Source organism: Hippocampus comes, unplaced genomic scaffold (assembly GCF_001891065.2).
Source record: "Hippocampus comes isolate QL1 unplaced genomic scaffold, H_comes_QL1_v1.1 scaffold383, whole genome shotgun sequence".
Taxonomy (NCBI): Eukaryota; Metazoa; Chordata; class Actinopteri; order Syngnathiformes; family Syngnathidae; genus Hippocampus; species Hippocampus comes.
This window is the reverse complement of record NW_017805407.1, coordinates 605,211-617,663: the sequence shown is the minus strand read 5'-3', so window position 1 is coordinate 617,663 and position 12,453 is coordinate 605,211. Positions and strand designations below refer to the sequence as shown.

General features: G+C 41.7%; 2 protein-coding genes across 4 annotated transcripts in view; both read left to right on the top strand.

The window, feature by feature from the left end:
* Nucleotides 1-3,279: 3,279 nt before the first annotated feature.
* gpr20 (G protein-coupled receptor 20) lies at nucleotides 3,280-7,518 on the top strand. The gene is made up of 6 exons (XM_019873604.1): nucleotides 3,280-3,517; nucleotides 3,602-3,868; nucleotides 4,185-4,429; nucleotides 5,382-5,466; nucleotides 5,545-5,670; nucleotides 6,894-7,518. The coding sequence occupies exons 1-6, from the start codon at nucleotides 3,314-3,316 to the stop codon at nucleotides 7,077-7,079; spliced, it is 1,113 nt and encodes a 370-aa protein (XP_019729163.1). The 5' UTR covers nucleotides 3,280-3,313; the 3' UTR covers nucleotides 7,080-7,518.
* Nucleotides 7,519-8,149: 631 nt separating this feature from the next.
* LOC109518046 (solute carrier family 45 member 4-like) overlaps nucleotides 8,150-12,453 on the top strand; it is a 13,608-nt gene continuing 9,304 nt past the window's right edge. For 2 of the 3 annotated variants that reach the window (XM_019873657.1, XM_019873655.1), the window contains exons 1-3: nucleotides 8,150-8,343; nucleotides 9,737-10,032; nucleotides 10,642-10,907. In XM_019873657.1, coding sequence (XP_019729216.1) covers nucleotides 10,691-10,907 — 217 coding nt within the window. In that variant the 5' untranslated portion in view covers nucleotides 8,150-8,343; nucleotides 9,737-10,032; nucleotides 10,642-10,690. The other variant, XM_019873656.1, reaches the window with a different exon arrangement.

The window sequence follows — 12,453 nt, the reverse complement described above, 5'->3', positions numbered from 1 at the left end:
TCGCCCTTCACTTCTTTTCTGTCTCCTGTGTCCTGCGTCTTTTCTTTGTGTCGTTTCTCAGTAACAGGTTGATCCATGGCCCCTTGTCCAGACATCCGTTATTCCGGATGTTTCCAAGGAACGTTGCCAAGCTGTGAGTGATGATGATCCTCTCGACAGGAAACCAGGAGACACAAACCTGTCTCATTCTGTCACATGGGATGTAGCAGAGGCCTGGGGGTGAGGTATAAAAAGACTTTTGATGCAAGGTATTTGTAAATCTATACATGTTAGGCAAATGCGTTAAGTTTTGTTGTTGTTTTCTTGCTATGATGGGAAAGTAATTTGATTGACATTGATTGCAAGAATCGACCGTTCTACTCTTGTGACAGTATTTTTTTAAAATAAAATTCATATCCCCATTAAGTGTAAATGTGTTCTTGTTTGGTGGAAATGACAAGAAGATCACAGGTATCAACATTTTCCCCTCGATGTGGGGTGCCCAAGGAGTGACGAGGGTTGGCTATTGCCGCCCCTGGCCGAAGCAAGGCAGGAACCCAGATTTGAACCTCCAACCTCAGAACTAGGAAGCAAAAGTGCTCACACCTAGTTTACCATTTGCCCATTTGTTTACGTGACATGTGATATTCGCGTACAGTTCACATGAGCATGCTTGTCTGATCAAAATGCAAACAAACACTCGGACTTCCTGCCTGAGGACCAAACGGGGATATTTAAAGTCGGGGAAAGGGAGGGAGGGATGTTGGAAGACATTGAAGGGGCAGATGGGAACTTAAGAGGCACGTTAATAGGCGGAGAAAGACAAACTAGAGATACTGAGAGGCAGGATGGCGCACAAAAGAAGGCTTTGGTGAATTTAAAGAGAAAGCTGCGCATGGAGAAGAAGAAGCTGCAGGGACACAATATGATGATGATGATGATGATGATGATATTTTGTCTGAACTCATAGGGCAAGTTGAGCAGAAACAATGACTGCAATGCCCTGCTTGGATAACTTCACTGCATCAAGGATTTGAACCCATCTGATCGACTGAGTCTCCTGCTGGGCTCATAGTGTTTTCTCTCAAGGTACGTTTAAAGAAGATCCTCTCTATTCTTGTATGATAGCTTTACACCTGATCTGGGTTGCCTCCAAAAAAAAAGATGCTTGCACTGAGCATAAACTACCTGTTTACTGCTTTTAATCATACAGTACAATCCTCCCTTTGAAATACAAAGTTTATTTGCGATTTGAGTTTTTACGGAAATGTACACCGTTGAGGCAAATCTACAGGGTTGTATTCCCATCCTGCAACCAGAACAGTTATGACACTTAAATCAAAGTTATTGCGGAAACAAAAGGTGTCAATTGTCTTGAGGGGCTCTCTAAAATGCAATAAGACGATGCTGGACTTCGTAGATATTTGTTGCATCACTCCCTTGCTTTAGTCCTCCGAGGCTCACACAACACAACAGACACACAGACACACACACACACACGCACACACACACACGCACAAGCTTATAGAGACTCTCACGCTGCTGGAATTTATTTGTGATATGCCTGGGAGCCCTCCGGACTCTTCTCTGTGTCTCTTTGCAGCTATTGCATCACCACTGTGTATGATGTATTATATAGCAACATGCTGACAGTATGCATTGATATATTGGTTGGAAATATGCGCTAAATAAATGTAGAGTCCATTAGGAGGCCACACAAACATGTTTGCAAAAAAAAAAAAAAAAAAAAAATGGGATTGTATATTTAGAGAGGGTGTCTAATGGTTAAACTGGCAATGTTTACACTGTATTTTCATGCTCTGTCATGGGAAATAAGAGCTCCAATGAGCGATTACAATCAAATCTCCAAATTCTCTCACAGTTTGTTCTGTGATGCTGGTTGACTTCCAAGCTGTTTGTTTGTAGTAGAAGCCAATTTTTGCCATTGAATTAAAAATGACTTTATTTGTCCCTGCCACCAACCGTGGGTATCTTAACACCTTAATTAAGGGTTGAATCAAGGTTTCACTTAAAATTCTAACATTCTCCTTCAGGGGGAGCATCACAAAAATAACATGACAAAAAAGTGATAAAATAATAAAAAACAGACGTGGAGTGAAACCGTTTGATGCTCACTGAAATAGAAAATGAAGTAAATGAGTTATTAACCCTTTGAGGGACAGCGGTTGCTACAGCGGACAGCTTATTGTTATCAGGTTACAGGTTATCATTCTTGGTGCATGAAAGGGTGAAAGACCCACTGACACCAAGCATCGTTTTCTCCTGTGGAAAAATGTAGATCTTAACAAATGTGATATTATAATATACTATATGATATTACAACAACCATTCATGCTCACACTCGCACCTCGGAACAATTTTTTAGAAGGGGTTTATCAGATTCTATTTTGTTGCTTCATTTTAGTTGAGTTAGTATTCGTTTTACCGTAGTTTTTTTTATTCATGCATGGCATATTTGTCAAGTGCAAGATTTAAAAAAATAATAATGATAACTGAAAGGATTGTGCAATCAAGTAAACTACAATTCCCGAATGACTGTTCCATTTTCCAGCATGACTGAACAGAAATCACGTTTGAAATCAACTCCAAATGTTCATATATAAAATGATTTGACAAAGACGAAACCGAGGTCATTTTTGCTATAATTATGGTTACCTTTAGTTCATATCATAAATAAAAAATGTTTTTTCATTTAGCTTTTTTAATAAGCACCATTGTTTTTGTTTCATGTTGTTAATGAAAATGTTTCTTTTGGTTTTAGTTTGACTTATTTCATTAGTTTTCATTAACTGGAATAACTTTGGTCACAAGTCAGTCATGGGGCGCATCTCGAGACACCGTGACAGACAATGATTCACAGCACAAATACATTCAGTTATGTTTTGACCTGAGATACATGTGCAAAATGAATGGAAGACAACTGTTCTCATACTGTATGCATGTATTTTTGATCTCGTGTATGTGATTTGCACGATGCTCTTGTCATCGTCCTTCAGGTGCTCACCACCATCAGCAACCTTAATCCTCCTTCTCCTCCTCCCCCTCCTGGGCAATCGGCCCCCGTCAGGGACTTGCCCCCACTCCCGGGTCCCACACCCGGTACGACTCCCCTCCGTTCCGGTGGGGCGAGCGCTCGGTGCCTCACCTTCTGGTGAGACCCCACCTCCTTCCCCGCCGGCTGGTGGGCATTTAGCCGCGTCTGGGGCACAAGAGCCCCAGCGTTCCCCCCCTCCCACCATCATCATCATCATCATCATCATCATCATCATCATCATCATCATCATCATCATCATCATCATCATCCGTGTCCATCATGAGCACCGTGAGTGCAAACAGCACGGCATCCTGGGCTATGATCAACACTTCCCTTGGCAGCCATGCAGACGTGTCCAGTGTCAGCAACACAAGTGGCATGGAAGCATACCTTCAAAAATTAGCTCACTTGGACGAGGGACTTTACAATGACTTCTATGGACTTTGGATAGCGCTCATGATCATAAACTCTCTCATTTTCCTGGTATGTAAGTCCTGTTTTTTTTTTCAATGGAACGTTTTGCATAGTTGCTCACTCTCATGTTGACGAGCCCGCCTCCTATTTCAGGTGGGCATGGTGCTCAACACGTTGGCTCTTTACGTGTTCTGTTTCCGCACCAAGCAGAAGAGCACCTCGGTGATCTACACCATCAATCTGGCCGTGACAGACCTGCTGGTCAATCTCTCACTGCCGACACGCATCTTGCTTTACTACAGTGGAGGAGCTTGCCTCACCTGCTCCTACTTACACATCTTCAGCTACTTTGTCAACATGTATTGCAGCATCCTTTTCCTCACCTGCATATGTGTCGACCGCTACCTCGCCATTGTGCAGGCGAGTAGGAATCATCCTCTTCACGATGTCAAGTCTGAACCATGAGATATTTGACAGAAAGTTACTATTTCTATTTATAAATTGTCTATATATAAAATTGCATTGTTAATGTGCAAACCGTGCTTCATGTTGAAGTGACTTACAATAACACTGGTCAACAAATGTGTATAAATGCTTTTCATCAGAGACACAAGTAATCTCTTTTGGATGTTTTTTTTTTGCACTGATTTTGACTCTACCCTTGCAATTTTTTTTTAAACCAACATCAAAAATATGTTTTATGATGGTGATGACTGTAATTTTCATGTCCTTACAGGTTGAAGCATCTCGCCGGTGGCGCAACTCCGGCGTGGCCAAGTGTGTGTGTATCTCTGTGTGGCTGTTCGCCATTGTGGTCACCTACTCCTTCCTGTCCACGGCTTTCCAACATACCGGCTGCTGCATCTCCAAGCTCCTCTTCCTCACCCTCACTGAGTTTTTTCTACCCCTTGTCGTCATCGTTGTGTTCACACTGCGGATTGTATGGGCGCTTGCCGATCATCGCCTAATGCAGCAAAGCAGGTACAACCAACATTATGAATTAATGGTTATTTTTTAATGGTTTCTGTTTTTATTAAGTGTTGGCATATTTAGTGTGCATTTGAATTTTTTTTCCGTTTAATGAAAAAAAAAATCACATAGCGATAACATGGCCCTGCAAAATTTAAAAACAATGCTGTAATATACATGCCAGGGCAGTAGATGGCAATGCCACAGTGGCTGAGCAAATCATTTTCAATTCAAAATGGTGGTGAAACAACTACAATTGAGGTTAATGATAGGCACTTTTGCTGTCAACATCACACATGTAAGAAATATATAGAAAGGGCATTTAGCTTCAGAACAAATATGCAGGGCACATTAGCTTTCTAAAGCATGTACCATGCCAGTACTTAGGCCTCATAGTCAGGGTTACTGCATGAAAATCTGGGTTGGAGCTAGCAAATGTTGTTATGTCCGTTGCATGTCCAGCTGGAAGACTGGTACAGTGTTTGACTAGATGATGGAAACCCCCCGTTAATGAAGAATCATTCTCATTCATTTGTACAAACCCACTGAAATAAAACAAAACCAAAAAAAAAAGCTACAGCAGGGTGATTCTTGTTGAGAAGCTTAGCTCAAGTTGGTAAGATGTGACTGAAAACACCAGCTCCGTTGTCTTGGAGAAACTAGCAGCACAATGTATGAGTTGTATGAATGTCTTGCCTTGTAGCTAAAAGGTTCTGTGTTTCAATCTGTATTCCGCCCACTTTCCCAAAGCATGAATTTAAGGTTAACTTAAGACTCTTTAATTGCCAACGCATTTGTCTACAAGCGGACAGCAGGTGATCGACCAGTCGAGGGAGGACCTTGTCAAAAGACTAAGCTTACAATGCAATAAGATCTTCCAATCCAAGTCACATCCGAAGGAAATTACAGAAAAGTGAGCGGAAAAGTGCAAGAGTAGATCCTTAGCCCTTGTTTATCCGTGCAGGAAGAGACGCAGGAGGGCCGTCCAGCTACTGACCACAGTCTTAATCATCTTCACCGTCTGCTTCACACCGTTCCACGTACGACAGGTGGGTGAGAAGAGCTGGCGTGCTCTTATCAATTGCAACTGCCAAGCAGTGACATTGCGTTATGCATCCGCCATGTAGGTGGTGGTGTATTTCTACCCTGATATGCCGCACCACGAGATCGTCTACCATTTGACCGTCACACTCAGCAGTCTGAATAGCTGCATGGATCCTGTGGTATACTGCTTTGTGACTAACAACTTCCAGGTAGGATTGCAGCTTGTTGATTATACAATACTGTACAAAAATAATTCCCTAAATTGAACAACACTTAAAAGCCACAGTGTATGGAATTTAGTGGCATCTAGTGGTAAATTCATAGAATGCAATGACCTAAGCTCAACGTTAGTGCATTTTGAAGGACACGCACTCTGGTGCCAGACCACAGATCGCAAACCTTGTGCCAAGTTCCCCAGCAAAGGTGCAAGTAATACGTCATTCTCGCTAGTTCTCGGTCAAAGGACGGAGTCAGTATATGACATGTATACCTATGCTGTAGTCATGATGTTGAGGAACTACGTTCGATAAAGTGTTTTTCTCCTTCAAAGGACGGAGTCAGTATATGACATGTATACCTATGCTGTAGTCATGATGTTGAGGAACTACGTTCGATAAAGTGTTTTTCTCCTTCGGGCATCCGTAGCAGAAAGATGGCGGCAAAACATGGCGGCCTCGCCTTCATTTCATCCGGAATGACATTTAAAAAACTATGTTGATGGGATAGAACATATTTCTTTTGCATATCATTGAAATTAGTGGTATTTTTTGTAATAATGAATATTGAAAAAGCTACAATTTTTACAGTGACCCTTTAACTGACATTTTGTAAAATAGTATTATGACAGTACAGTAGATATAAAAATTCTAGACACCTGTTCAAATGCCAGGTTTTTGTGACATACGGAAAAAGCAAGACTAGAATGATTAGAAAAAAATAGAATAGAACAGAATAGAATAAAGGGCTGCACAGTGAGTGGTCGAGTGGTGAGCAAATCTGCCTCACAGTGCAGAGGTGCAGGTTTCGATTCCGGCTCCGACCTTCCTGTGTGGAGTTTGCATGTCCTCCTGGTGCCTGTGTGGGTTTTCTCTGGATACACTGTTAATGAGGCACTCTAAATTGTCCCTAGGCGTGAGTGTGTGTGTGAGTGTGGATGGTTGTCTATGTGTGCCCAATGATTGGCTGGGAAATAGTTCAGGGTGTACTGCCCAAAGACAGCTTTGATAGACTTCGGCACACCCCGTGACCCTTGTGAGGATAAGCGGATCAGGAAATAAATGGAAGGTTGGATGGTATTGCACAGAAAAACTGTTCTAGCCTGAAAAGGCTTTCTGATCCACCTTTTTGCATCACTATGCAGCTGAACAGGACAGGTTTAAAAAAATTAGGCACTCTTTATTGAGTCATAACAGACTGTTATTTTCCTGCACAGGCAACTATGAGGAATATTTTCCGGCGTGCAGAGGCAGAGCAAAGCAGCGGTGATATCGTCAGCATGCAGCACAGTTCCAAGGCCTCAGGAGGGGAGGCTGCCACGGCTGTCCCTAGTAATGTGATCATGATGAGCATGATTCCCCCATCACCACAGAAAAGCACTCAGAGGATTCACAAATTGTAACTCACTTGTGGATTTTGCAGCATCAACTGTGGGACGGACACCAATTGGACATCAATGAACAGCATTGATATAACAAATACAATAAATCACGGATTGTTGAAGACTCACTTCTGGGCTGACAGTTTGCATTGCAGAAGGAAGTAAAGCGGCACAAGGACTTGTATGGTCACAAATCAAATGATGCCATTCCCAAAGGATCTTAAAGGAAGGATTTAAGAGGGATGAAAGACAGTAATTTAAAAAAAAAAGAGGTGGTGACTACACCTTTTTGTAGTTGGATGAATGTATAAATGTTTTTATGGCTTGGATTATCTCAGAAGAGAAAGACAACGTCAAGGAACGATGACACCCTTTCTCGGCGGCAACAATGCTGGGAGAACAATTGAGTTCACCTTTTAATGTATTGTACAGTGTGCAGCACTTTAATAAACCACCTGTCAGAGAATCAGCTTTGAGAGGGTCCACTAAACCCGCGACCCTGTGAGGATAAAATGGTTCAGAAAATGGAAAAATTGACATATTATTAACAGAATTCAAATAAACAATTAAAGTACAGTATAAGACCAAAATCTTTTTACCTTTTTTGGTTGTCTACAAATTTGAAAGATTTAATGTAACAACCGATATTTATTAAAAATACCATAAAACATTAACATTTTCCAATAGAATAAAAGAACACGAACAATATTGCAAATTTCGATATCTTTAAATACAAAACAAGTGTTGTATTTATCCCCAGTCATTATAGTATGACCAGTCTTTTCAGATCATTTATGTAGATTTTTTTCAACGTCTTTATTGAACAGATGCAAATTAGAATAAGCCGAGGACGTAATGCTTGGGGGGATAAAAAAATAGTTATATACACTCAAAAATATTGGACTCAAGCAGAAATAGTTGTAATTGCTTCATGTCCGAAGAATACCAAATTGAAAACAAATGTAATGTGGCAAAAAGGCATGGCGTTCCTTTATGTACACTTGATTCGTGCTACGTTACATTTTTTTCGTCATCTTCCGGAAATGTACGTATGATGACGCAACCCACTCGCTATCCTGGCCACGCCTCTCTTTGTTACTGTGGAAACCGGTGAGGTTGAGGGGGGGTGTACTGTAGTTGCAAGTGGCGCGTTAAAACCGTACTTATTTAGCTGCCAAAGGTTAGCCAAGCTCGCTAGCCCAAACTGAGAGCTTCGCTGTCCGCGGTATCGAAGACGCTGAAGTGACGACGAAGAAGTGGGTTGTTTATGGAGTACCATTTTCAGGTCTGTTTCTGCATCTTTATTATTATTTCTCTACAAATATAATCAATACTTAAGTCACCGTTGAACGGCACGTTAGCGCCTCAAGTTTAACGCTAGCCAACCAGTGAAATAGTAACTGGCGCAGCTGGACTTGACACATGACGTATTAAATGCACACGGGAGTGTCAGGAGAGGGGGAGCAACCTTCTAAAAACATGTCCCGACTGGCTCAGCAATCTCCACTAATACCATTCATTCCAAGGTAGGAAACATTAATTTTCACGCTGCTTACCGGAAAATAGAAGAGTCTGTCAGCGAATACATTGCTCTTTAGACATTAATGCTTGATGCAACCGTGTAAAATCTTAATTGCTGCATCCGAGCCAAGCTTTTTTTTTATTTTGAGCCTTGAATAAATCGCCAATGGCGTTTTGCCAAAGAGTGCATCATCAAAGTCATGTCTTATTCAGACTTGGTGTCATCGCTTTTGGCATACAGTCAGATAGATTGTTGTGATTGCTTCTCATGGGGGAGAGCTCTTAATTTGTTCGCCATATTTCGCGGAACATTTTTGCCTCATAAGTTGCTCAGGAAAATTTAAGGTAGAACTGTAGCAGAAAAAAAAGTAATGATGGCTGAGGGAGTGTCAGACGTCTGCTCAACAAGGATATTAAACGAATTGATTATACAGAGCACAAAGTGAGGCAAGTAGTCGTGACGGCGGTCACTTTGCTTACCAGCGGTTTTTGAAACAATTACTTGTTAACCTTTACCGTTGGTTATTCACTCACGTAAACGGCAAGGGTTCGGTTAGCTACAAGCAAGTGCCGCATTGCCTCGTCACAAAACTGGGCCAAACAAATCATGCAAACCAGTTAAAAGTCGTATTCATTTAGCTTTATTTCCAAGGCCGTTTCAAACTATTTCTAAAACTATGTTGTACTATGCCAATTACGTTGAGCTATATATTTCCCGCCCTTCTGAAATGTTGACACCAAGAATGAGAAATGTTGTGGCTTTGTCAGAAGATCTTCGCATCATCATATTGCTTGTCATCACCCCAATTTTCAAAGCTCCTCAGGGGCATATTTGTGTGGTTGTTTTGGGATGGCTATATTATTACACTGTAGTTGCATGAATTCATTTCTTTCTTAGACAGACAAACTGCATCATTGAGCAGTCACACACGAGTGTCATTTCTAGTGGAGATCTAAACATGAGATTCTCTTTCACTGCATCATATTTGCTCAAAGGTTGATTGTTTATTTAGATAAATCTGATATGTAATCTTGCCTTTGATGGCCCATGTGTCAGTGTGGCTGCAGAAAAATGCAACGTGTGCACGTGGAAGATAATCTCAAATCAAATCTCATATGGGCTGTGCAATACTGGATTTAAACCCGTTTTTCTGCAGGTTGCCGTATTTCTCGAGGAACCGGCACACGTTTTGGCTCCAAGTGGCATTTGCTGCTGATGGACAAGCTCTGCTGACAAGGACGCTCAAATCTTGCACAATCCAAAAGCTTCCACTACCCCACGCTGTCACTGTAACCACAGTTACAAAGTAACTCCAAACCTCTACCCAGAACACCCCTTCCAGTTTGAGAAACACTGTTGCTTCCCTGCTGAGCGACGGGATCCTTTTTAGTTATCAAATCCTTTAGAAAACAGGATGGCTGGGATAAGATTTTCATCATTGGCCATTTTCAGGTAAGTGGTAAAATTTATTAATGGTGTTAGACCAGTGGTGGTCCGCCATCCATTTTCCAGCGGCATGCGACATGACCCGCCCCCCCCAAAAAAAAAAAACAATTCTAAAAATCACATTTGATGTGGGCCGCAAAGCGAGGTAAAAAAAGTGAAGGTGGGCAAAGTGAGAAGGGAATGCGGTTGACCTCTTCTGTGTATTCGAAGATACAAACGAACCATTTATGATTCAAGGAATAACACAATTCATCTTCAAAGCACTGTAGCGAATAAAGATAAGCGTGTTTCAAAAGGTTGAAGAATTTTGAAGTGGCTCTTTCATCCTTCCGTTTGGCTGTGTGCGGCCCTCAAACGAAAAAAGTTCGGGCAGCAGAAAGAAGAGTAAATGCACATTAATTCTGTGATGTACACAGGGGCTGCGCTGCAGAGGACTCAGTAGGTGGTTGTGAATGTTTTGAAACGACTTTGCTGTATGAAGTAGCGAGGCAGTTAAAGGTTTTGATGACAGGAGTGATGTGAATATTACGGAGGGGTTTAAGCGAAAGACTAAACGCTCCCTCTGCTTGTGAAAAGTGAAAATGAACTCATGGATGTTGATTGTATCTCTTGTAGAGCTACAGCCACAATATAACGGGACAAAGACGCACATAGGAAAGCACTGATGGGAGAACTGGCAGCCTCAGACCTTGATGACAAGAGGAGGCCGATGGGAGAAGACCGCGAAAGTGAGACAGAGGATGCAGAGGAAGCATCGGGCAAAAGCAGAGGCATGCAGATCCCCACGCACCGCTGGGTAATGCACGGAGCAGTCATGTTTGGTCGAGAATTCTGCTATGCTATGGAAACTGCCCTGGTCACACCAGTGTTGCTGCAGATAGGTAAGAAAACAGTCAACAGCGACAAACCCTCATTTGAAGCCCCGCAGTTGCCAGTCTAGTTAAATGAATTGCCTGACCTATGGCAATAAAGTAGTTTCATGATTCCAGTTTTGAAAATCAAATATTAACACTTTGAGGCCGTCAAGTTGTTTGTACTAAAGTTACTTGAGTACAAAGTGAGGTTTGAGATGAATTTTTAACCCTTAAGGCTGGACACTGTACATTTTAGGCCCACGTACACATTATGAGCACCCGTGACTGCTTACACAATGGGATGATACCCAATATAATAGCAACAAAGATGATAAGTGACATCATAATTGATCTTGTCAATAATAACGCACGACTGAATTGCATCGTAATGTTCTGTACCTAATATTTTGGGGACCTGACTTAGTCCGATGAGAGAGTCCACAATTTTAGGACATACCATACTCTTACTTTGTCAATCAAAACTGAAAGTTAAGAGTCGACCCCTGCTCTTCGCGGAGGATAAGACCGGACTTGCCTCCAAATCGTCAAAATCCGGGTAGCATTGACGTCCATTGAAATGCATTGACGAGGTAAAAATAAAAAACACTTTTTTTAACCTAAGAAATCGCTGATGAATATTTGCTGTTTTCTACGAAAAACGAGAGAAATGCGGAAAAATATCCTGGAGGAAATATGAAAATATTTTTTAAAATTGAAAAAAAAAAAAAATCCACAAATGTGTGAAGATGCAATTGCCACACCATGAGTATCGGGGGGTGTTGGCTGTACTATCTTCTATAATAGCAACATATTTAATAGAATTCTTATAATATTACAGTAATCCCTCGTTTATCGCGGTTAATGGGGACCAAAACCACCCGCGATAAACGAAAATCCGCGAAGTAGCGACTAATTAACATATTAAAAAAAAAAACTTCTTTTTTTTTTTAAGTCCGCAAAAAGTCCGCAAACGGTCCGCGAGAAGCTGCAAAACAACAGCGAGTCACATAGAGCAACATATACAGTACTGTACTCCATGTATATGAATTTATTTATTTATTTGTTTATTTATTTTATGAATATGTTTGAAAAACTCCGCAATGCACTGAAGCCGCGATAAACGAACCGCGAAATAGCGAGGGATCACTGTATATGTTATAATTTTACATTAGTGGTTTAATATTGTGGCTGGTCAGTGTAGTAGTAAAATTCCCCTCCGCTATCCATCCACCCATCATTTGACTGAACCGCTTATCCTCACGGTCCCGGGCATGCTGGAACCTATTCCAGCCGTCTTCTGAATGCAGGCGGTGAAGATCCTGAACTGTTTGCCAGCCAGTCGCAGGGCACACCTCGACAAACAACCATTCACGCTCACTCTTACACCTAGGGACAATTTAGAGTGTTCAATTTACCTGCCATGCATGTTTTTGGAATGCGGGAGGAAACTGGAGTATCCGGAGAAAACCATCGCAGACACGGACGGGGAGAACATGCAAACTCCACACAAGAACGCCAGTGCTGAAATCAAACTAGGAACATCTGCACTGTGAGGCAGATGTGCTAACCAGTC